Source organism: Engraulis encrasicolus, chromosome 16, assembly GCF_034702125.1.
Source record: "Engraulis encrasicolus isolate BLACKSEA-1 chromosome 16, IST_EnEncr_1.0, whole genome shotgun sequence".
Lineage (NCBI taxonomy): Eukaryota > Metazoa > Chordata > Actinopteri > Clupeiformes > Engraulidae > Engraulis > Engraulis encrasicolus.
In genome coordinates this window covers 18679315-18706194 of record NC_085872.1, presented here as the reverse complement: position 1 = coordinate 18706194, position 26880 = coordinate 18679315, and the positions used below count along the sequence as shown (strand labels likewise).

Genomic DNA, 26880 nt, shown 5'->3' with positions numbered 1-26880 from the left:
AGCAAACATACTAATGAAAAAGTGCATCTGCACTGTAAATCCTGAAGATCAATGTATTTAAAAAACAAAACAATGGCATGAGAATGCATTTGATTTTGTCTTATCTTAATGCACAGACATTTTGTACCTGCACCTATCCAGAAAACATCATTGTTATGCATGAGCTATGCTGACAATAAAACACATAAGATGCAAAGTTTCAAAACTCAATAGTCAATACAACTGAACAGCTACAGTATATGTCCCTGACTAACTTTGCTATTTCAGCTCAGCATCACACGCCTGTCTTCATAGGATCTGAAATATCCTGAATGGGTGGAATGCTCGAGCTCAGTAGAGCATGCAGTGCTCTGAAAATGTTTGCTATAAATGGAGAACATTTCATTTAGACTGTGGTCTGTGTATGTGTGTGTGTGTGTGCCCTCACGTGTGCATAGACACACACACACACAGACACACACACAAATGTGCGCGCGTACGGTATGTGCGCACACACGCACGCATGCACGCACACACACACAATTTGCGTAACCATTTTTTTTGTTTTACATACGTAGGTGTATTAACGTCACTGCTGGGGCCAGTAGAGCTTGGTTTCCGGGGTGACGACCACTACCAGGGCCTCTGAGCCCACGGCAGGAGGGCAGTGGTCTACATTTAGTAACACCAGTCTCCAAGGATAAGCCCAATGCCACAGTTTATGCTTAATTACACTCTGCCACAGAATCAGAGAGTCAGTTGGATCAGGAGAGGGAGGAGAAGTGCATGATAATTCTCCTCTCTAAAGCATGAGGAGGATGTGCAAAGCAATTTGCTACTCGGCCCATGAATGCAGATAAAATGAAACGCACGACACTTTGGGGTAATTCATTCGGTGACCCAGTGATAAATAGGTATTGGATAAGACCAAGGAAGGCTTCACTGTGTACAATAATCAAGAAAATCTCTCAAGACACTCAGTGCACTCTGTCTGTGGTGCTTTCTATGGAGATTTTTCAAACTCATACTGTAGTGGTTTATTGTGTCAACCATTCTCACAATTAGCAAGTGTGCATTAAAATTCAAGCAGAATATTATTGGTCTTTCTCTGGCTGTGGCATCTCTCATTACAATGAATTGGAGAAGGACTCATTCCAAGTCAATATGAGACATGGCTGAAGGCTCTATATTAGTATTGGCTTGATAATGGCTGTTCATTTATTAACAAATATTGTAATTACAGTCTTCTTTGGAGACTCAACAAAAATATGAAATAATAATGAGAATATTGAAATGAACGTTCATTTTAAAAGTTAATTTGCTTTAATAACGACTTTTATAACTCTAAAGGCACACACTGTTTAGGTGTACTGTGCATGTTAAGTACTTCCCTGCCACTATGATTTTCAGCTAAAGCTAACAGCATGAGCTCAGCAAAAAGCAATAAGTTATTCCAGTCCCACCAGGAAATCGCGGGCATTTTCTCAAAAAATCGCGGTCGGAATTGCCAGATGGTGCACGAGGATTTCCAGAAAATCGCGATAAAAGTTGCGGAGCTTCTTACTGTGTTGTTGCGATTTTGTTGCGGCATGAAGTGAAAGGTGCGATTTTTGTTGCGATTTTTAATGTGTTTCCCCACGCTTGAAAGTAAAGAACACTGGTCCTCTGGTGTTTTTATATTATTTCCTTTTTTATATTATAATTTTGGTCCTTAAGCAAAGCAGGGAAGCGGCCAGGGCGAGTTTTTAGCCAGAATGCCGTGAAGAGTTCCATCTCTTTCATGCTGCCATTACGACACCCTTCATTACAATGCTGTTTATGGCCGTTTGACTGTTTTAAATGTCATCACCGTTTCAAATTGTAAGCATACAAACTTCGTATCATGTCGATATCCATTTCTGACTTAAACAGTGGATACATAATTAAATATAAGTAGGCGGGCGGAATTGGGCATGTCCACCCAGTTGAAGAGGGTAGGCTACGTGGTGACAAACTCTTGTGACTGAAATCCTGGTTAATGTGAGTCGTCTGCTACACATAGCCTGCCTGTGTCGGCGTTTAATTTTCAAGCTTGTCAAAAGAAACACAAATAAAAGCAGACAAAGCCGTCAGCCAGCTTTAAATTAACGGTTGATGATCATCATTCAATGTAACGAGGATGGAGTTCACAGATTTCCTTTTGTGAAGGGTGCTTGCTGAATAATGTTCAGAAGTTATATTAATTTTGGCGCTCTTGTGAATATAAAAGACGACGAGATTGTTATCTAGGCTATAAAACACCACGTCGCCTGCAGAACGGAGGTCTCAGCTGTCAATCAATACCGTCAATCGCGCAAGGAAGAGAGAAGGAGAGGGAGAGGGAGAAAGTAGTTTTCCAACTTACTCCCACAGCTTTCCAACGTGTCTGCTCTGGTTTTATTCATGTTCAGTGTTTCTTGCCCATTTGACCGCGCCGGGTTAAACGAAAGTGATTCGACGACACGGTCACCACGGTCACCAAGTGCTCGTATCCAGCCATAGCCCAATTTGCGCGAAAGAGATTACTATATCGGCCAGGCACGCACGCAGCATTCACAATGAAGGATGGAAATTACTCCTTTGTTGTGGACAAGGCATTTGCGCATCTCAATTCGGAGGGAAAATGTTGCCTTCTGTATGCGCACAAGTCAAACACCAAAGTGGTCCAGCAGGTGGACCGCTTTAGAAAAAAGAAAACATCTTGTTGTAGGAGCCCTATACTTGGCGTAATGTAGATGACTGTCATGAAGTGTTAATTATATATTTATGTAGGCCTAGCACATTTTAAAAATGTGGGCCTATTGGTTATGCCAGACTAGTCTCATACATTTTCCCTCCTGTGACCCTGTTTCCTACATTCGTATTTATTAGTTTTTTCCCCCTCACCGACAACTTTGTACATGCATAGTAAAGTGATGGGACTGATTGCTAGGTTACTTTTTTATTGTATTTTTTTATTGTATTATCCTTTTTGAAAGGAAGTTTGTCGACGTCAGTGAAGTCAGCGCAACATGGATTGGTTCAAAGTGTTCAAAGTTGCGGGAAATCGCGGTGATTGGTTAAAGTTGCGCTCTCGCGCAGAATTCGCGGGAATTCATTGAAGTTGCGAAAAACGACGCGATCGCAACATCGCGATTTCCTGGAGGGACTAAATAACTCTGGCCTTTAACAGGTGTGGTGAGGGAGGGCATTTTATATCACTTGCACATTGCATGTGGGAATTCTGCCACAGAGCGCATCACAGTAATTTCCCTGCATTTTAGTGACCATTATTATTACCTCGAACAAGCCATTACTTTTACTATCACACCACATTCAGGCATATTGCCGGTTGTATATTTTATTGCTATTGTTAAGTGCTAAAAATGTTTTCAAGGGTAATGTGTATCGTCACCATCATGTCTGGAGTGTGGGAGCAACTTCAGCCAACAGCAATTGATTGAGTAACCTATGCTGCCCTACAAAGTAAAAAGGCAGTCACTGCATTGTTGTTGAAAATGAGTTATTATGACTTGAATGACACACACACACACACACACAATTATTAATATGCAAAGAATGTGCTAATATTGAGTTCATTGAGCCATATTGACAAAAAGGTCACATGTCAATAATCTACCTAAAACTAGACAACAGAATAATTTTGAAGTCGTTTTACTCAGCTCAAAGCTATGCACAGTTACTGCCTTTTTGCTTTGTAGGGCAGTATGGCTTTCAGGACAAAATCATATCATCATGTTTGTGCCAGGCATGTTGATCTGGAAGGAGACGACAGAAGAAATGTGTTGAGTACAATATAGGGTAAAGGCACACAGTAGTCTAATGGAGATGGTATGCCTACAGCAAGCATCAGCGTTGTCCACCTCGGTCCTTTTTGAGTGTTTTCTGGGCCATTTTATTTTTGAGGCTATCCACAGCATGCTATTACGTAAAGGGTCTCTTATTTCCCTAGTATATAGTCTGTCATTCCTCACCATTTTCCCTACCTCAACCTTTTAGAAAAAGAAATGTCAGAGGAAGAAATTCTGTTGTATACAGATCTAGGTAGGTAGGCTATACGATCCTTTCACTTTAACCACTTTAACCATATGTTAATTGATAAGGAAACTGAAAAAAATAATGTTTTCGCTGTGTTTGAACAACAATAACAGTTTTTTTTTTTAAAGCTCTTTCAGATTGCTACGAGCAATGCCAGACTGGGTAATAGTCTGTAATCCTTTTCAATGTCCTATACCTCATTCAACGATATTAGAACAAGAATCCAACAGGCCCTGCTGGGATCACAGTAATTCAATATTTTCCCTTCTGAAGACAGGCCAATTTCCCCCACCATTCTCAGCATGACAACAGCTGCTGGATGGATACCATTTTGCATTACTTTAAAATGATAGTGGTGTCAAGCGATATATTGTGTTAGACGGTACGTGCCATTTGTATAAGATGAGGATATCGGTTTTGGAGCGAAGTATGTGGTCAGAAAAATAAAAGGTGGGAAATCATGAAGTATTTCAAAACAGAGTGATTTCCTCAAGACAGAAATGTGCAGGTGCTGGTTCTCTAATCATCAACATCGTCACCCAGAGCAGTTTGCATATCAAGGATGGGTTACACTTTACTTGACGTGTCGCTGCAAAACACATTCATAGCAGCTGTTATACACTTTGCATGAAGGATTCATGACTGTTTCTTAAGACATTCATACCAAACCTTTCATAGCCATGGAAAACAAAAGGACAGCAACTTATCAAAATCAGTCATCATTGAGGGTTCAGAACAAAACCTGCAATGCTGCTTTGTTTAGCATTTATTTTGACAAGTTGCTGTCCTTCCGTCCGCTAGGTTCATGAAAGGTTTGGTATGAATGGGTCATGAAACAATCATGAATGCTTCGTACAGACTTTATAACAGCTGCTATGAATGTGTTACGCAGGAACACTTCAAGTAAAGTGTTACCCAAGGATGATTTTTTCACTTCTCATGTTGCACATATGGAACTGTTTAATACTTTAATCAAGATCCTCTGCACAGACGGCACGGTGACAAACACATTTAGATTCTAATGTGGGTGCAATGCACTTAAATATAGGGCACTGATTGGCCATCTACTTAAAATCAAAAGACACGAAGGAAGATATACACAATTATAAATGTAGGCAAACACACAGAGAAATAGACTGACTAACAGCCTGACAGACACAAACCTACTTGGTAGGCGGTTTGTGTAAAGTAGGCTTTACATTACACAAAGTAGTGTTTCTTCTAAATCCTTCCGCAATTTTTAAATCTCACATTATGTTTCATTTCCTGTGTCTGTACGTAGGTTTTAACCTTAAATAAAATACAACAGAATTGGGCCTCCTACAGCTGTTGTCTTACGGTTTTGAGTGTGAAGGACTTGGGTCTAATTTTCTGCAAAAGTCCAGAGTTATGTCGAGAGTTATGTAGGCTGGGAGGTTTATTCACTCTCCCGAGTGTCTCGTTAAAGATTCTGCAACAGCAGCCTACAGTGGAAACAGACAATATGATGCTAGCTAATGAAAGGCAGTTGGCAAAGACTGGGGAACAACTGGCCCACAGCACAACACTGTCAACTCAAACTTCAACTAAGAATAGAAATAAAAAGACAGTTTTATCTGCTGAAGCCTGTCAGGCCAAAATGGGGCTCAGTCGTCAGGTGATAACACGGGTAAACATGGCCAATGCTTATGCAGCAGGAAGGGACAGCCATTTACTACTGGCACTCAAACCAACCGGCCATTTTTTGACTTTTATCCTGCTGGGCTGACAGCATAATTACATAAATTACTTTAGAAATTATTTTAGACATTGCCTTCAATGGCAAACCATTGCTCAGGAAGATACTACAGCTTACAACACCACATAGCTAGCGTTTGATATATTTGAGCTTCATACCTAGCAATGCAAATATGAAGTAATTATGAAATAATATCAAATTAAAGAAATATGAATAGCAAAATATATTTTGCATGTTTATATTTATCATTACGACACATCATTGTCTATCTATAGGGTCATTCCACGCCAAATCAACAAGAGCCCGCGCACTTAGGTCTCAAAAAATTCTGAAAATATTACCAAGTGTACCCATGGTACTTAAGAGAAACACTGTAAATTTATTTTAAGGTAAGATGTATACTCTCCGTGTTACAGCCAATTTTATTGGGGGAGGGGGGTGCCCATTTTGTTCACACTCTTTTTTTTGTCAAAGTTCACAAGCCCGTAGCTCAAGAACTAAACCATGTAGGAAGCTCAAATTTGGCATGCTGGTACATAGATAGGAATAGTTTGTTGCAGAACTGTCAGTTTTGGTCTGTATGATCCTGCATCGTCATGGCATTCCCTCAAAGATGATACAAATTGTACTGGAGTTTTTGGCTGTGCTCTGTTTAGGCCTTCAGAAGACGTATTTGTGCCCAACATAGCCTCTTGATTTTTTTCCCTTGTAGAGACAAGTAGGGACACTCTCATAAAAAGCTATAAATAGAAAGGAAACCCCATCCGTGTTTGACCAGAAGACCTCACAAGTCTGACAAATCATTTTGGGTGTCATTTTCAGAGCTCCAGAACCCCTTGTGGGATTGTCCACAGATTTTTATTTTATTTTTTTCTTCATTCTCCATGAATTCTTCTTTTCAAAAATGCAAATGAGACTTGTCTTATGTGATGTTTTCTTTTGTAATTTCCAACCTGAACATAGGCAACATGCACATTGAGGGCAATATGTTTTCTATGCGTTTCTTCCGCTGCCATCTGCTGGTCAAAAAAAGTAACAACATGACTCCTTGTGCCTGACCTAATGTCTCTTTTGGTGTGCAAACCTGCTCCCAAGTTGAACGCTCCTGAAATCATTGAAATTGAAAGGGATACCTGCACCCCTGCACAGGGACTCTCGGGTGATCATGTCTGGGCAAAATTTGCATTTTATTATTTAGTCTTTACATTAAATGTTATCGAAATCATGTTGCTCTCTTTTTACATTTTGCCCATGTTCAGGGTGGAAATTACAAAAGAAAACATCACATAAGACAAGTCTCATTGGCATTTTTAAAAAGAAGACTTCATGAAGAATGAAGAAAAATATAAAATAAAAATCTGTGGACAATCCCACAAGGTGTTCTGGTGCTCTGAAAATGACACCCAAAATGATTTGTCAGACTTGTGAGGTCTTCTGGTCAAACACGGATGGGGTTTCCTTTCTATTTATAGATTTTTATGGGAGTGTTTCTACTTGTATCTACAAGGGGAAAAAATCATGAGGCTATGTTGGGCACAAATATGTCTTCTGAAGGCCTAAACAGAGCACAGCCAAAAACTCCAGTACAATTTGTATCATCTTTGAGGGAATGCTATGACGATGCAGGATCATACAGACCAAAACTGACAGTTATGCAACAAACTATTCCTATCTATGTACCAGCATGCCAAATTTGAGCTTCCTACATGGTTTAGTTCTTGAGCTACGGGCTTGTGAACTTTGAAAGAAAAAAGAGTGTGAACAAAATGGGCACCCCCCTACCCCAGTGAAATTGGCTGTAACATGGAGAGTATACATCCTACATTCAAATAAAGTAACAGTGTTTCTCTTCAGTACCATGGGTACACTCAGTAATATTTTCAGATTTTTTTGAGACCTAAGTGCGCGGGCTCTTGTTGATTTGGCGTGGAATGACCCTATAGGCCTATCACTACTTTATCTGGGTGAGACTGCGAGAGCTATCCAGCACCACTGTCTATTTAGACTAACATTATTTCGTCTGGGCTGTTGACTACTTCATTCAGAGAGAATACATGTACTCGAGAAGTGGGACTATATTCAGCTGTTTTTTTTTCATTTTTAAATGCATGTAATTGAGATGGAGGACTAAATGTTTAAAAACTGGATGATTTATTTCCAAATGTTAATTGCATTTCATTACTTAGTAGAACTGCATAAATCGACAGAGACTATTTCTAAATGTCCTGGCCATGCAGTTTAGTGCAGAATAGTCTATGCTTCCAAACAAGGAAAGAGAAGCTGTCAAATATAAAAAAAAATACTTGAAAAGCAGAGGAAGGGCAAAAAAATGATTACTATACAATGACCACCTTCACTCACTGATCTCTGCTGTACATTCAGGTGCTCATTTTGACAGTTTGTGCTTTTCAGGATGCTGCTGCTGTGCAGTGTGCATGTATGATTACCATCCATGCTGTAGTCACTACGGATCCGTTAGCAGAGACTGGAACTGCTCAAGTTCAGAGAGAGAAAAACGCTGTAAAACACCACTCGCTCTGAGAATGTGTCTGCATGTATTCAATCTAACCGATGAAAGCCACCTGTAATCGCATTTGTCATGCATTACGTTTCGTGACAAAAGGTGCGTAGTTTACAGCACTAGCCAGCGGTCCTGATTGCAGAGGGTGAGGATTTAAGTGACTGCGAAGTGCATTTACTCTAAATGGATGTGACTGGCTCACAATGAAGGAAATGTACCTTTCGGTAAAGCCGCAAGGGGTCTGGAAAGTGAGTTCCAGGCAACTCTACATGTTGGACACTGTGTGAATAAATGAACGGCCTGAGCATGAGTGAGTGATGTAAGTGGTGACAGCCTTTCAGACTGGACAGGTGCTGACTTACAGATGATGAACTCGCTCTATTAACAAGGGCAAAAAAACAGCACACACTGTGGTCATTTGTCTTACTGAGAGACGAACATTTGTTCTTGGGCACAACTGCTGCTGCATGGCGGATGGAGCTCTCTCTCATGAGCATAAAAGCTTGAGCCGGAGCCATGTTGTGAGTAAATGAATGTTACACTCCAGGTCCTTTGATGTGCTACACAATAGACTGAGTACAAACAGCAGTGCATTTGGGGAGGAGGTACGGTAGACTGAATACAGTGGTCCCTTTAGTGAGAATACCAGCACAGTGGAAGCAGAACGTGGCGGTGTGTCTATTGCATGCTAAACCTACTGGCAGGCAAAAAAACTCATAACATGCAAACACCTAGTGTAAGCACTGGGGTGTTTATATTGCTTCTAGTCTGGAGAGGCTCATGTTTGGAAAGCAACTTTTCACCGTTATCAGAATGGTGTGAGACCACAGACTACTGAGAACAAGTATTAACAAATTGTTATAAAACTAAAGAAGGGATTTGGACTGCACCTTTAAAACAAATGCCGTGAAAGCTCATCAAGCTATGTTCTCTCATTTCAACAAACACATCCAGAAATACAGTTAAGAGCAATGCAGGGATTGTCTAATGAATGCACACGTCCAGGGATTAAAGCTTCCTTACATAATAACCAGGATATCATAAAATGTCAATACTAAAAATATACTGTAACACTTCTTTAATCTTTGTAACATTTTCATCTCAGAGAAACTAAGGCTTTCGAAGTACATTGCATTGCCAGACCGGCTGCTGCCAATGACTTACTTTGATAAAGCATAACGCTTGTCAACAGATGCCTTTGCAGTTCATTTACATACTGTAATGTAGTTCCTCAAGATGTGCATTGTGTCCCTAACACAACGGCACCGAACTGAGAGCATCGTTTAGCCAACATGAGCCAGTGCTGATTAAATGTGATGCTTGCAGTTGCACCCTCTTCCTGCCCTGAAGAAAGAGCATTCTGTGACATGAATAATGTGCTAAATGACTCGTGCACAATGTCAAAAGAACACGGAAGGAGACGATAAGGAAGACTCCATGCAGCACAATGACATACAGTATCGTTAAATCTACTACTACGGTACCACTGGCTATGTGTAGTGCTGCTGAGGCAATCTGGAAATTCAACAGGCCTGTCTCTGCATTATCTACCGACACGCAGCAACTCGGGAGCAGCACTGATTTGATAACTGAGTTCAACAAGGTCCTGGCTAACCATGCTAAACACTGCCAAGACACAGCCTCTTCAGAACACAACAAACTCCAGCAGTGTGTGTGTGGGTGTGTGTGCGTGCTACACGAATCTACCTTTGTGAGGCCACTGCTATCAGCTCCATGTGGGGCCCAAATCCTGGGCGCCACATGTTTTGACCTCTTTTGCTGGGGTAGTTTTGTTGTTACTGGTGAAAAATAAAAGTGTAAAAACTTTTCCTCCCTGACAGGTTAGGGATTGTTTTGGTTTGGGCAAAATGTTGCATTCTTCAGCTATTGTTAGGGTTAATATGAATGGAAGGGCCCACAAAGATAGAAAGGGCCCCACAAAGATATAAAGGTGGGGCTGTGTGTGTGTGTCTCTTTCTCTCTCTTTCTGTGTGTGTGTGTGTGTGTGTGTGTTCACGCTCATTTAATGTATCCTTGCAACTGCTGGTTTCTCATCCCCCTCTCAGAGCAATCACGATAATTAAAGATCTCCTTGAATCCACGGGTGGCAGTGGAGCAGGCTGCTGATTACCGTCCCCATGGAAATGTGTTGGTACACGCTGACTCAGCACAGATGTGGTCACTGGCAGGTAGAAAGGGGACCTTTGCTCACCACAGACCCTTCTCCACCGCCATCACCCCCCTCACCTCCCACCACCATCGCAGCATCAATAGGGTTTGGCTGGAGAAAGTCGATGTTTCTTTGGACAACACATGTAATTCCTCAATACTCCTCAGTCCCTGTGCAGACTGGATTTGCTGCTGTGCATGGAGTGCTGTGTCACCACTATCATGTTCATTATTGGAGACAGGAAGTGCTCCTGTGCCAGCCAATTGTTTTGTTGGCTTGCCATACCTGCATAGATGTCGGTGGTGAACAGTGGTGTGTGCAATTCAAATTGAGCAGCGAGCGCCGCCTAAAATCTTTGCTAAAGGTCAGAACATGACTCATGGCACACATGGTAATGGTGTCGGGCTTTTCCGGAGCAGTTCACTTAAGGGACATGGAGCTGAGCCTTGTTGAGTTCTGTGATTGGTTGGCCTGTCTTTGTGCTATTGGTGTGGCTCATGCCTGAAGGAGAGGCTCGGCTGAAAAATAGGGACGTTTCTAGAAACTTCTATTGGGCTTATAGGGAAAGGGGGAGCTATCCTTATTGCTGTCCTGCACCTTACTTTTCCTCCATCCATTACTCCTGGAGGTTTGGCATTTAAAGTGCTTGCGGTGTAATTATCCAACTAGTAATTAATAAAAAACATCCAGCATCCTAATTGATACCTTATTCTTCAAAGACTACGATCAACCCTCTAAACCACCGTTGTCTTTTGAGCAGCAAGCAATGCGTAATTCTCGACGGGGCTTTTTTGTGAAGAACAAAAAGGCACGGAGCACAGAGAGCACAGAGAGCAGATAATGTTCTCGCCTCAGCGGTGCAGGACTGATCCTCGGCCCCCTGCTGCTCTGAGAAGGAGGAAGTGGAGGAGGTGGAGGAGGCCCTCAGCAAGGGAGCGCGGCTCACACGCGGCTCGTGTAACGGAGGCTAACTAGCACAGAGTTGGCGTGGAACGTTGGTAAACCTCCCTCCGATAGTCTCATACAGTCTCGTGCCGTTGGGCCGAGAGACTAGTCTCTTGGCCCAGCGGTATCGTACTGTGTCTCCCATTGCCGAACCGTTGTAGTTGACGAGGTCGCACGTTCGATCCCCGAGGGGGGTGAACAGGTGCAAGATGACCTCCGTCACAGTGGTGCCGTGACCCGGATGGGAGTGAGGTTTAAGGGGGAGAGTGTAACGGAGGCTAACTAGCACAGAGTTGGCGTGGAACGTTGGTAAACCTCCCTCCGATAGTCTCATACAGTCTCGTGCCGTTGGGCCGAGAGACTAGTGTCTTGGCCCAGCGGTATCGTACTGTGTCTCCCATTGCCGAACCGTTGTAGTTGACGAGGTCGCACGTTCGATCCCCGAGGGGGGTGAACAGGTGCAAGATGACCTCCGTCACACTCGCCCACGACTCACACGCGGCTCTGGGCCGGGTCGACACACGGATGGAAGGACTCCCCGCCGGGAAGGCAGGAACGCCACTCATCATCAGCTTCATTAGGCCTGTCATCACACATCTCAGCCGCCTCGTCGCCCCAATCAGCAAGATGGAGCCGTGACACCCAGAGTGATTGGTCCCCCCCACCCCCACATACTACACACACACACATACACACACACATGCCTCCCCCCCGACTCCGTACCACCCCCTGCCAAGGCCACACCACACCACACACCACAAACCCACCTAACCGCATGAGTATGCTGTCAGAATTGGCCTGATGGATGGTGGAAGTGGCGGAGGAAATAAGTAATTACCCTGAAGCAACCCAGGGCCTCCCTGGTGGGCTGGACTTAGTCGAGATAGCTTTGGTTATTTATTCAACAAACACACACAGATACACGCTTGCATGCAAACGCACGGCGACACACACAACACACAGCACACAGACACAGACAGATAGATAGACAGACAGACACACACACACACACACAGTCATATCTCATGATGACAGCTGGCCAAATGTATTTCAGTCAGGCTACTTCAGGTGGGCACCACCTACATATTCTAAAGTCAAGAAGAGACAGTAAAAATGGTGTGCAGTGGGGAGCTTTTTAAAATGTACAGCAATTAATATTGAAAAGAAACACCATGTTTTGCCGGCAGGCTTTTTAAAGTATTTAAAGCATAAGGACGAGTAAGGTATTTGAACTAGCCACTTACCTGCGCTCCCCAAAAGAGTGGTTATGTGTTTTTCTTACTGCAACTGTTACAGTGTGTAAACTCCATTTGCTCCACTCTCTGCTTTGCAGTACTTGCCCCAGGACCCAAAGGTAGGTGGTGTATGTGTGTGTGTGTGTGTGTGTGTGTGTGTGTGTATATGTGTGTATGTATGTATGTATATGCTATCTTAAAGGGGAAGTCCAGTTTTTTTAACATTGAGGCCATTTTCTGAGTGGTCTGCAATGTTTTAGAGTCCCCCTCACCGTTTATTTCATGTTTGCTGCAGTCTCTGTTATTTGGCTGATTTGGATTTGATCTCAACCAGCTTTAGAATGGCCGTCTATGAGCACCTGCAACTCTGTTCTTAAAATCACCTTAAACATTTGTTTTCGAAACTCTACAGCTCACAAAGTGGTTAGGGGTGTTCACTTGCAGTCCCTAACAAGTTTCAAGGCGAAATTTGGCTTCTGTCATTTTTTATTTGCCATTTTGTGAAAGAAAGTGAAAGTGAAAGTGAAACTTAATTTACAAATTGCTACATAAAACACACATAAAACATGACAGATGCCATATTTCGCTACAAAAATTGCTAAGGAACACCAGTGAATACTGTTGAACTCTTGCTGAGTTGCATATTCTTCAAAACAAATGTTAAAGGTGATTTTAAGAACAGAGTAGCAGGTGCCCATAGACGGCCATTCTAAAGCTAGTTGAGATCAAATCCAAATCAGCCAAATAACAGAGACTGCAGCAATCATGAAATAAACGGTGAGGGGGACTCTAAAACATTGCAGACCACTCAGAAAATGGCCTTAATGTTAAAAAAACTGGACTTCTCCTTTAATGCAGTCACTAAACAACATCAGTGACGCTGTGACCAAAGCCCCCGAGATGCTTTTAAAATGCAGACAGGCTCCTCTGTCTTATTACGAGCTGAAGCTGCTCTCTTATGAGGAAATAAACTGCAGTATGCTCTTAATGACGAGGTGGAGCTCAAACGGATGGAATGAACCAGGATGCTGGTAACAGTTTTGATTAGCCTGGCCTAATTTCCCCCTACACTAACATATGGCTGATGCAGACATTGCCGCCAAAATAGATCAGTACCAGCCAGATGATTCAATGTGCTCTCTTGCAAGATAAAATAAACGAAACACTCCTTATAGTTAGTTCATGAAGGCTTGTGACTTTTCTGTATTGCACAAAGACACAGTAGAAAACAGACCAGCACACAGGGACTCAACTCCACTTCCCAGTGAAATAAGGGTGGTGTTTTTTAACCACAAATAAAAGTGAGTTTGCGGCATGTCTATAACACATATTTACACGTAAATGGAGGTGCACTGCAGGGCAGTGCCTGCGTAAATAAAGTCCCCATGCAAGCCTGTATCTGAGAGAGGATCTTTTGCAAGGCTCGCAAAGCATTACCAACCACGAAAGGGGGACTTAGGCATATTGAAATACCACTTCACCTGAGACAGGCACAAAATCCAGACTTCGCTGCAATGTAAAATACCAAGATGAATGCTAATACAATCACGGCAAGCCAGCACAAAAAGAGAAAGTAAGTAAGTAAGCAAGTAAGAAAGAAATAAAAAAGAAAGAGAGAAAGAAAGGAAGAAAGAAACAAAAAATAAAAGAAAATGAAAAAAGAAAATGTGAAAAAGAAAGAAAAGCCATTCCTAAGAAAGAAAGAAAGATGAAAGAATAAAAGAAAGATGAAAGAAAGAAAGAAGGAAAGAAAGCAAGTAAGTAAGTAAAAAAGAAAACAGAAAGAAAGAAAGAAAAATGAAAGAAAAAAAGAAAAGAAAATGAAGAAAGAAAAAATGTGAAAAAGAATGAAATGTCATTCTTATGCCACCCAGGCAAGTCTGTACGGTATAATTGGCAGGACGCAGGCAGCACAGAGCTGGTGACTCACTGGTTGTTGCTACGTATCTCAGGTGGTGACAGTGAGTGGGGGCAGCAACTCTCTAATTTCATTCCAAGCAGGAGCCTCCGCAACCAACTGTTCCCTGACATCCACCCTCCCACCTCTCCCCATTAAGGGCATATTTACAACTCATATTACACCCACATCTGTTCACGGTCTGTGACATGCACTTGTTATGGTCTCCTGGCAGTGAGTATATAGCCCAAGCTCGCTCACACCACCACTGGATCATGGAAGAGAGAGGCTCATTAAAAGATGCTTGTCTTGTCTATACAGAACATGGGAGAGAAAGAGAGCTTTGCTCAGGACTTGGAAGCAATCCCAAACAAATGCAATGATGCAGACTACTACAGATTATTTATGTATGTGTGTATGCTACTTGACACCTTAATTTCCCCCTGGGATGAATAAATGATACTATACTCTCTACTCTACTCTAGACCAGTTCATCACCTGCTCGGATGACGCACATATAATGGCTAACAAAGGCAGAAGAAGTTTGCTGGCACAGCCGCCTGTGTTTGTTTGGCAGGGCCGGGAGGAAGGATGTGATGGAGCTCAGAAAGAGACATGTTGGTGAGAGAAACGATAAAGAGAAAACAACAGAAGACAGAGTCTACAGACAGACCGGGAGAGGGAGAGAGATTAGTAGAAGAGGTTAAAGGGATTGTGAAAGAGAGAAAGGAAAAGTAAAGCAATCCCAAGATATTACATTCTCCATAGATTTCCACAAACCAGCTGCGGCCTAACACAATAATTCAGTGAAAAATGCAAAATGACACATTTATGATCACATTGTTTTGGATGGATGGCGGTCGTGAAGGTAATATTGCAACAGCAGTAACAGTCTCATATACAACGCTCCCATGGCAGTAGTGGCTGGCCAGAGCTGAGTAATGCACCTATGCAGCAATAACATTGTGATACGAATCAAACCATCACATCACACGTGGCTGTGAACCATGAGCTCCAAACAACAACCTGAGCAGCCAGGCACCAGCACAAATACATTGCAATGCACACATCTGATCAAACAAAGGCACTGTGTACACAACACGCTTTAAGGAATTGCTTTTGGGTTTGTTCTGTCATTTATTCATTTTTTCATGGCAAGAGCCCCCCACAAACCCATACAAACCCCAGTAACACAAAACACAAAAGTCTCTCTCTCTCTCTCTCTCTCTCTCTCTCTCTCTCTCTCTCTCTCTCTCTCTCTCTCTCTCTCTCTCTCTCTCTCACACGCCCACACACATACACAGACACACAAACACATGCATGCGCATGAGAGACAGCTGGCCTGCAGCTCCCAATTACCAGAGAGAGACTGGGGCTTCTAAATACTCAAGGACGCATCAGAGCACTGGGACAGTGCCTAGAAAATGACAGGTTAAGATTTGCTCACCGAGCCCTACCGTGGCCTAACGGTAGGCCGCTAATCTACCATGCGGCTGACCAGGGTTCGATTCCCGGCCCGGGTCCTTTGCTTGCCCTAACCCATCTCTCTCTCCCAACTCGCTTCCTGTCACCACCTTCACTGCCCTATCATAAATAAAGTAAAAAAGAAAGACCAAAACAATAAATAAAAAAAATTAAAAAGTTAAGCCAGGCGTGGAGGTTGACCCATAAGGTTTGCTCACTGGGCCCTGCTGTGGCCAACAGGTAGGGCACTCGCCTGCCATGCGGCTGACCCGGGTTCGATTCCCAGCCCGGGTCCTTTGCTGACCCCTCCCCGTCTCTCCCAATTCGCTTCCTGTCTACCTCTCACACTGTCCTATCAAATAAAAAGTCGAAAAAGACCAAGGTTTGCTCACCGGACTTTGCCCGTCTCCTTCTTGAAGACCATGTCACAGTAGTTCATGCACTAGAAAATGACAGGTTAAGTTAAGCCATGCGGGGAGGTTGGCCTATATAGGTTTTGCTTTGCCCGTCTCCTTCTTGAAAACCATGTCGCAGTAGCTAAGTGTAATGTAATGTAATAATGTTTTGCTTACCGGTCTTTTCCCGTCTCCTTCTTGAAGACCATGTCGCAGTAGTTCATGCGCTCTTCCGTGGTGACGTAGATGCGAGCCTGTGGGTAGCTCTCCACCGCCTGCTTTAGCATGTTGTAGACGATGCCCTTGCCGTCCTTGCGCATGTTGCGCAGCGGGCCCCACACCACGTACACCGTGTCGTTGGCCTGGCCGCCGAAGAAGTACTGCGGCTTCTGCAGCAGCAGCGGCACGCTGGTGTGGGACACCACCCGCAAGGTGGTGCGCTGGCCCACGTCGCCCTCGAAACCCTTGGTGGGCGCGTTGTTCATGCGCCAGATGCAGGAGGAGCGGTCGATCTCCGGACCCATCTGCTGGCCCAGCATCTGGCCCGAGCTGGACACCATGCTGCACACGTCACACTGCAGCTTCAGCGGCTGGGGGGGAGAGAGACAGGTGGAGAAAGGGGTTTGGTTACCAGTGGCTCTCAACCTTTTTTTAATAAACGCCCTCTTGATCTCATCATAAGCCTTCCAATGCCCCCTTAACCTCATCATAAGTTTGCCAATGCCCCCTTAGTACTGAAAAATAAAATAGACTAATGCCCCCAATGATAACTAAGCCACGCCCCCACTCAGTTGTACTGTATCCTTCTCAATGCCCCTCTAGGGCTCCCCCACGCCCCCTGACACTAGGTTAGTGTATTGTGCTATTACAACAGATGCAATTTAACATCTGATGAAGGCAATCACATTATCATGGAGGTCTGGACTGGAGATCATTAGATGGTAAGTACAGTACGTCAGTAAGTACATGGTAATTCATTCACTAAAACAGAGAACGGGTGGAGTTGTAAGAGCCAAACCATCATTGGTCTTTTACTTTACATCTTGCACATTAGGAGCTTGGAAATACACCATTTTGATCGTCCTGTGTAATGACTGTGAATTTTGTTCTGGTTAGTGTGTGGTTAATGGAATAGTCTTTTTAAAATCTCAGAGACACTAACAGACCCACACACACCACTAAGGTATGAATCTTATAGCATTTTAGTCAGCTCTCCTCTCAAGAATATTCCTAATCCGTCCAGCAACAGAAGGCAGACAACCATATGATTCGAATTTAGCACACTGCCGTTCAGTAAAAGCACAAGAATCTGGCTCATGGAGAGGAATTTTATTTCATCCGAATTCAAAGCTCTACTCGATGGTAGAGAGGGAATTGTTGACACCCAGCTAGCCTTCAGTGCTGGCTCTTATGGCACAGGACTGTCAGATTCAGGAGGTTTCACAAGTGTGGAAGATTTAAAGGCTGATGAAATTCATCAAATCGTGATGTACGAGATTAGTACGAGATTAGCATGCGCTGCTAACTGTGCGTGAAAGCCTGGTGAACCGCTGCCTTCTGAGGGCAACAATCACCGGCGCTCCAGGCATCGCAGCTGTTACAAGCACTCCTCCCGTGACGTGAAGGACAGACAGCGCGTGTGTGCACAGCTGTCAGGTGAGAATACACACGCGTGCCTCGGCCGACAAATTGAAGGCGGCTCCCCGTCTTTCAAAAGCATCACAGAGGAGAGTGAATGCAGCACACTGTGCGCTGTCGTGCCTCAGAAGAACCCCGTAGTCAGCTCAAGGCTGCAGAAGCCACTCTGATCAATGCCCTCTAATAAGCACAAACCAAATGCAAAACTCCACTTAGGAGTAAAAACATGTGAAGCATTCCTTTTGGGAGCTAACAAATCCAGTGGTTGTTGAAGCATCACTCATAAATATAGGGATGAATTTCTTTTATTTTTTTGTATAGGCCTATTTTCCCAGTAGGCCTACAAGTCAAGGCCGACAAGCGGATCAATACGATCCAGTCTTTACTTATGAATCATGATACACATACAGTAGGCTACGTCATAGCGGTAGTGGGAGGCTCACCCGACCTTGCTAGGTTTGTCTATAAGCAGGCAACTCATACATCTCAGATCATATGATGGTATAAATCAGGGATGTCAAACTATTGGCCCCCAGAGTCATTTTATTCCGCCCGCAAGATCATTTCAAATGTGTATTATTGGCCCACATACACCATTAACGTACAGTATAGCGTAACTGTTAGGTTTTGTGACTTTTCTTGGCCACTAGGGGTCACTCTTGCATCCTTTCCATGTTTGTTTTGACAGCTTGATTTGTTTTTTTTTTGACAGCCATGTGCTTCCTTGTTTTGATGTCATGTGATGCTTTGTTTTGATAGTCATGTGATTTGTGCCCCACCTGTTTTTGGTTTACTTTCCCTCCAATTCTTAATTGCCAATTACCTTGGGTATTTATTCCGCCCTGTGTTTTGTTCTTGTCACTGAGTCTTTGTGCTGGTTGAGGGTGAGTCACTTGCATTCTTTGAAGAATACTTTGGAATTACTTTTTGCTTTCTTGAATCTTTGCCTTCGTTATTTTTTGGACTTTGAAATCTACTTTTGTTGAACTTAATCCTGGAACTTGCCACTCGAAGCTTTTTGTTTGAAATTATTTGGATCCTCTGTGCGTTTGGATTTTACTTTATTTTTTGGAAACCTTGATTGCCTTGAATTGGACATATCTTTTGCATGCTGTGGATTTTTCCTGGACTTTGCCAAATTAAACCTTTTTGAACTTGATCCTTGTTTGTCAGTCCTCTGCATTTGAGTCATTTCTCTGTTTTGCCAAGGGGGTGTTCACTGCATTAGGCCAGTGGCCAGGGTCTCAGTCCCAGCCCAACCCTAACAGAAAGACTCAGTCATGACTGACTCAGCAGAGGCTTCTCTGACTGGCAACCCAGCAGAGGTTCAGAACATAATTGCCGCTTTAACAAGCTTTGGTGCTACCATGGATACTCATGGACAAGCATTGATGAAACAAGAAGAAACCCTTGCTCGCCACGATGAAATGTTACGTCAAATTGGGAATGTCTTGCACAGTTGACTCCTCTACCTTCGTCTCCTCCTCATGTTCACCCTTCTGCTCCACCTGGTCCGGTCTCTGTCTCTGATCCATCGTCTGCTCCAGCTCCAGTGCCAGCTCCTGTGCCTCCTGCCACGCTACCTACTACACCTCATGAGCCCCGTCTTCCTGCACCACCGAGGTATGATGGCAAGCATGGTGAGTGCCGAGAATTCCTTACGCAATGCCAACTCACCTTTGAGCTCCAGCCGGCCACCTACACTTCTGACCGCAGCAAGATTGCTTATGTAGTGACATTGTTGGCTGATAAGGCACGCGCTTGGGCAACATCCATTTGGCAGAGACAGGGACCTGAGTGCTCTGATTTCAAAAAAATTATGGAGGAGATGCTTCGTGTCTTCGATCAGTCAGACATTAGCCAAGATGCAGCTAAGAAACTCATGTACCTTCGGCAGGGAAGAGGTAGCGTTGCAGACTATGCCATCTCTTTTCGTACACTTGCAGCAGTCAGTGGATGGAATGATACGGCCCTGGTTTCGGCTTTCCACCATGGCCTATCTGACCCCATTAAAGATGGTCTGGCGTCTATAGGTTGCCCTACTATACTTGAGACACTGATCTCTCATGCCATTCGCCTTGACAACAGAATTAGGGAGCGTAGTCGAGACCCAAGCTTTCCTTATCTCACTGCTTCATCCTGGAGTTCACCCACCTCCGCCAGTGACTGTCCTGAGCCCATGCAAATTGGCCGTACTCGCCTCACCGCAGCTGAGAGGGAGCGCAGAAGGAGGGACAAGTGCTGCCTCTACTGCGGCAAACCTGACCACTTCCGAGCAGCATGTCCTGAGCTCTTGGGAAAAGGACCGTCCCGTCCAGCCGAGGGAGGGTTGTGACGGGGACCACCCTCTCTCCCGAACTTCCCGGCCAAGGAGTCTACATCCCTGTCTCCATCTCATGGGGTGAGTCTATCCATTCCTGCCAAGCATTGTTAGACTCCGGGGCGGCTGGTAATTTCATAGATGTCCATTTTGCCCGAAGAATCAATGTCCCCACTGTTCCCCTTGAAGTTCCATTGTCCGTTTCTGCTCTAGATGGCCAGGCTTTAGGTGATGGTAGAGTAACCCAAGTAACTTCCCCAGTTGTTCTCAAGTTCCAAGCTCACCGAGAAGAAATATCCTTGCACCTCATTAATTCTCCAGAGTTCCCTGTAGTTTTGGGCTTCCCTTGGCTTACCCGCCACAACCCTCATATAGACTGGGCAACAGGCCAGGTTGTGGAATGGGGCCCTACATGCCATGCCTCTTGTCTGCTCTCTAGTTCCCCTGTGTCTCCTGCCGAGCCCCCTGATCTCACCGAGTTATCTCAAGTGCCCCCAGAATACTGGGATTTGAAGGAAGTTTTTAGTAAGAGCAGGGCTTCCACTCTCCCTCCTCATCGTGCCTATGACTGTGCCATAGACTTGCTTCCTGGTGCTACCCCTCCTCGTGGCAGGCTGTTTTCCCTTTCTCAGCCAGAGCGTAAGGCCATGGATGAATATATCAAAGATTCCCTAGCTTCTGGTTTCATCCGACCCTCCACCTCGCCTGCTGGTGCGGGCTTCTTTTTTGTCAGTAAGAAAGATGGGGGATTGCGGCCATGTATTGACTACCGAGGTCTAAATAAGATAACAGTACGCAACCGCTACCCTCTGCCGCTGATGTCCACTGCATTCGACCTGCTCCAAGGCGCTACAGTCTTCTCTAAGTTGGATTTGCGGAATGCATATCACCTCATTCGTATCAGACAGGGTGACGAATGGAAAACTGCCTTTAACACCCCATCAGGACACTATGAGTACCAAGTTATGCCTTTTGGGCTTACTAACGCACCAGCAGTCTTCATGGCCCTTATCAATGATGTCCTGAGGGATATGATCAACAAATATGCTTTTGTTTACCTTGACGACATATTAATATTCTCCAAGACCTTGAAAGAACACCGCCAACATGTCCGCCAAGTACTTCAGAGGCTACTCAAGAACTGTCTGTTTGTGAAAGCCCAGAAATGTGAATTCCATGTGCCAGAGGTCTCCTTCCTGGGCTTTACTGTGCGGACAGGACAACTCCAGATGGATCCAGTCAAAACCCTGGCCGTCCAGGACTGGCCCACTCCCAGGTCAGTGAAGGAAGTTCAGCGTTTCTTAGGTTTCGCTAACTTCTACCGCAAGTTTGTCAGGAACTTCAGTTCCTTGGCAGCTCCCATCTCTGATCTCACCAAAAAGACAGCCAGGTCTTTTACCTGGTCTCCTCAGGCAGAGAAGGCTTTCAATGACCTCAAGCACCGCTTCTGTTCTGCACCCATTCTAGTTCTCCCTGACCCTTCACAATCCTTCATTGTCGAGGTGGATGCTTCTGACAGTGGCGTCGGTGCTGTCCTATCTCAGCGCTCGGAGGGAAAGCTGCATCCCTGTGCATACTATTCCCACCGACTGAGTCCTGCAGAGTCCCGCTATGATGTGGGAGACCGAGAACTGCTTGCTGTGAAACTGGCGCTTGAGGAGTGGAGGCACTGGCTGGAGGGAGCTCGTCACCCGTTCCTCGTGTGGACAGACCACAAAAATCTACAATACCTCCAGCAAGCTAAGAGGCTTAATCCTCGACAGGCAAGGTGGGCCTTATTCTTCAGTCGGTTTGATTTCACCCTGTCGTACCGCCCTGGCTCTAAGAACACCAAGCCTGACGCTCTCTCCAGGCTGTTCTCTTCCACTGACAGGGAGAGTGAAGTTGGTCCTGTCATCCCTGTGTCCCGGATTGTGGCCCCTGTTCGCTGGGGTGTGGAGGAAGCAGTTCGACAAGCTCAGCGCCAGGACCCTGGTCCTGGGACGGGACCACCGGGCCTCTTGTATGTACCTCGTTCAGCTCGGGCCAAGGTTCTCCAGTGGGGTCATTCAACCCCTCTCACTGCTCACCCAGGAGCTGGGAGGACCCTTGAGTTCCTGGAGAGACGCTTCTGGTGGCCGAACATGAAGGAAGAAGTGAGGTCGTACGCCCTGGCCTGTGAAGTGTGCACCAGAAGCAAGAACCCACGACAGCGTCCCCAGGGACTCCTGCACCCTCTGCCCATTCCTCGGCGTCCCTGGTCTCATGTGGCTGTCGACTTCATCACGGGTCTTCCAGATTCTCAAGGTAATGCTGTCATTTTAGTTATAGTTGACAGGTTTTCAAAAGCCTGCCGTTTCATACCATTAGTCAAACTCCCTTCTGCTCTTGAGACTGCCAAGCTAATGTTCACTCATGTTTTTCGAGTCTTCGGACTCCCACAGGACATCGTCTCCGACCGAGGGCCCCAGTTCTCCTCCCGAGTGTGGCGGTCGTTCTGTAAGCTGATCGGCGCCACGGCCAGCCTCTCCTCCGGGTTCCATCCCCAGTCTAATGGCCAGACTGAGAGGCTAAACCAGGACCTGGAAACAATGCTGCGGGGTCTGGCGATGGACAACCCGACCCGAGAGCACCTGGCTGCCGTGGGCGGAGTACGCCCATAACACCCTCCAGTCATCTGCCACCAGGTTGTCTCCGTTCCAATGCCAGTTCGGGTTCCAGCCGCCCCTGTTTCCTGAACAGGAGGAGGACGCCGGGGTACCCTCGGTCGACCACTACATGAGACGGTGTCAAAAGACTTGGCGCAGGGTCCGGAGGGCTCTCCTCCATACGTCCAGGGCCAACCAGACTCAGGCCAACCGCCGCAGGCAGCCTGCCCGCAGTTACCGTCCTGGGCAGCGGGTTTGGTTGTCCGCCAAGGACCTTCCTCTGCGGGTGGAGAACCGCAAACTTGCTCCTCGTTATGTTGGCCCCTTCAAGGTGGTGCGCAGGGTGAACCCTGTGGCCTACCGGCTTCAGTTGCCCCGGACTCTGAGAATCAACCCCACGTTCCACGTGTCCCTGTTGCGGCCCTTACTGTCGTCCCCTTATGCCCCCGCCCCCAGGGGTCCCCCACCTCCCCGAAGCCTCCATGGTCAGACTGTGTTCACTGTGCGTCGCCTCCTGGACTCCCGCCTTCTCCGTGGCCGCCTCCAGTACCTGGTTGACTGGGAGGGCTATGGGCCTGAGGAGCGCAGTTGGGTCCCTGCTCGGGACGTTTTTGACAAAGGGCTTTGTCGGGACTTCCATCTGGCCCATCCTGATCGTCCTGGGAGCGCCAGGAGACGCTCCTTGAGGGGGGGGTCCTGTTAGGTTTTGTGACTTTTCTTGGCCTCTAGGGGTCACTCTTGCATCCTTGCCATGTTTGTTTTGACAGCTTGATTTGTGTTTGTTTTGACAGCCATGTGCTTCCTTGTTTTGATGTCATGTGATGCTTTGTTTTGATAGTCATGTGATTTGTGCCCCACCTGTTTTTGGTTTACTTTCCCTCCAATTCTTAATTGCCAATTACCTTGGGTATTTATTCCGCCCTGTGTTTTGTTCTTGTCACTGAGTCTTTGTGCTGGTTGAGGGTGAGTCACTTGCATTCTTTGAAGAATACTTTGGAATTACTTTTTGCTTTCTTGAATCTTTGCCTTCGTTATTTTTTGGACTTTGAAATCTACTTTTGTTGAACTTAATCCTGGAACTTGCCACTCGAAGCTTTTTGTTTGAAATTATTTGGATCCTCTGTGCGTTTGGATTTTACTTTATTTTTTGGAAACCTTGATTGCCTTGAATTGGACATATCTTTTGCATGCTGTGGATTTTTCCTGGACTTTGCCAAATTAAACCTTTTTGAACTTGATCCTTGTTTGTCAGTCCTCTGCATTTGAGTCATTTCTCTGTTTTGCCAAGGGGGTGTTCACTGCATTAGGCCAGTGGCCAGGGTCTCAGTCCCAGCCCAACCCTAACAGTAACACAACTTGAAATGTGTTGTATCACAGGATGTGCAGACATTTGAACAGACACATATGATGGGAAAGAGTGTATGTGGAATTTAACTATGAGTGTGAAATGCATGCATGCACAATTTCAATCCATTTAAAAAAATAATTGTTGAGTTCGGCCTGTGACTTTGTTCCAGATTTTGATTTTGGCCCTGAATTGAGTTTGACACCCCTGGTATAAATATTCTGGTTAATACTGTAGATGCCTGCTGTAATGCACTGATACACTTTTCAGTATCTTATTTGCTCAGGCTGAAATGCTGTGTAACCATTGGCTGCAAGTCAGCGCAGAGACACCAAATCCCTCTCTCAGGTAACCGTAGAAGCTACTGGCATCAGATAAGCTTGGCTGGTGGAGCAGGACTCTTTGTACAGCAGGAGGCGAGACAAACAGGTGCTCTTATGAAGCTGATCTTACTACACATGTAGAGAGAAAAAAATACAATGAGCTTAAATGCCTGGCTAAGCCTTGGACACTGTATTACAGGTGACTCCAGATCTATGGACCAATTTACTGTTTGTAAACAGATATGACGTAATTTGGCTGCGTGCGCATCGTTGGAGCAGAATCGACCATGCACCGTTCATTTGTACAGAAACTAGCCAGGTGTTTTTTCTGAAATAAGAAAACGGATGGTCGTGATAACTGCAGATATGTAATGGACAGGTGCTCTTATGAAGCTGATCTTACACATGTAGAGAGAAAAAAGGCAATGAGCTTAAATGCCTGGCTAAGCCTTGGGCACTGTATTACAGGTGACTCCAAATCTATTCTATACTGTATGTAGACTGCCCTCAGGTGGCCTGACTGACAAACTGTATGCTTCCCAAGGTCTTTTTGCAATATTTGATACAGCTAAATCAGCCAGTGACAAAGCTTTGTGAAAGAGAGAACACAGATCATGTAAACCGAGCGTGGCAGGCCTTTGAGTATAAAAGATTCACAGTTTCGCCTCTAAGTGCCATGAAAGATTCAAATTTTAGCTCAACAGCCAATCACCACCATCTCAGACAGAGCTGATTACTTGCCTTTCTCAAGTGACACTGTCAGATATAATAGCATAACGGTTACTTTATGTAGCACACTCACAGAAGTAAAGAGATATTGGGCCAAGAGGAGTAATTGGCTGGAACTGGCAGTATCTCCATTGCTGCCCCACCAGCATTTGGACAAGAATCAAGGATTTCATCTTTAAATGAGCCTCACCCCCCACCCCCCCAAAAAAAGAATATTTTGATGGATCTGCTTTCACAGAGATGTCTTGTTTTCTGAGCTCCCTTTGCGCCACTCAACTCCTGCACTCCTGCTGAACATACGCCTGTCTGCCACGATCAGGGCCGCTGACAGCTTTGGCTGGGCCCAGGACAAAGTCATCTGAGAGGACCCCCCACCCAATACATTCAATGTAGTGACAACCCAATTATGGGCCCCCCATGTCCTTGGGCCCGGGACAACTGGGCACGTTGTTCAGCTGAAAAGGGTCTAGGCAGAGTGCCACGCCTGAAACCTTTTCATCATCATCTCTCCTCCTCCGTTACGGTTTCAGTGTGGCCTGCAGCGACTTCAAAGTCTCCCTTGCCACACTGTGGCGAAACAATTGCACATAGGGCCCCAAGGCAAGACATTTAAAGGGCCCTCCATACGGCCTGCCCTGGTCACCATAGGGCCCCCATTATCAACACAGGAGGGCCCTGGGCCCAGGGGCAAATGCCCTGCTTGCCCTCCCTATATCTCTGCTCCTGACTCTGATACATGCCTTTTTTAACGGCTAGAGACACTGAGGAGCAGTTTGAGTTGGCTCTCTATGCTATGCAGCCCTCACCACCACAATCATTCATTTATGCCTTGATGGGTTATGCTTAACCTTGAGATTCATCAGAAATCCTAAAGCATAAGTCATTAAAAGGGGAATGATTACTGCAATATGAGCTGAGCTTTGGACCAAGACCTCAGAGTACAGAGATTGCAGAGTGATTCATGGGTAGCAGGGCCGCTGACAGCTTTTGCTGAGCCCAGGACAAAGTCACCTGAAAGGCCCCCCCCACCCAATACATACAACGTAATGGGGACCCAATTCTGCGCCCCCCTCCCCCTGGGCCCGGGACAACATACCCATTTGTCCCTCTCTGTCTGTGGGCCTGATGGGTAGCATTGCACACGAAAAGAGGGAGAGAGAGAGGGAGAGACAGCACCAGACGCAAAACTGCTGTCAGAGGCCTTTTCCTCCACATGTAAGGCTTTGATAATGTAATAGCAATGATGTGCCATGCCGTATTACTGTGTGCTGCCGCAAATTCTTAAGAGACTTATCATCAGCCGAATGTAATGGACTTGGAGGAGTGGGGGAGGCTGTAACTTGATTTATTTTCCCATTGTCGTAAATCTGATAGGGAGGCAATGGAAACGGCCCTGTACTTTAAAAAGAAAAAAATGGGCAGAGAGGAGCATATTTCTGCATAAATAAATGTCATTGTATCGAACGGTAAGAGCACTGTGCTATGAATTACTCTAGAACTGTAATTCAGCATCGAAAAA

At 45.3% G+C, this 26880-nt stretch overlaps 1 protein-coding gene across 1 annotated transcript in view; it reads right to left on the bottom strand.

The window, feature by feature from the left end:
• Positions 1-26880, bottom strand: part of LOC134465323 (alpha-N-acetylgalactosaminide alpha-2,6-sialyltransferase 3-like) — a 73309-nt gene that overhangs the window by 7257 nt on the left and 39172 nt on the right. The window contains 1 exon segment of the mRNA XM_063218938.1: positions 16557-16969. Coding sequence (XP_063075008.1) covers positions 16557-16969 — 413 coding nt within the window.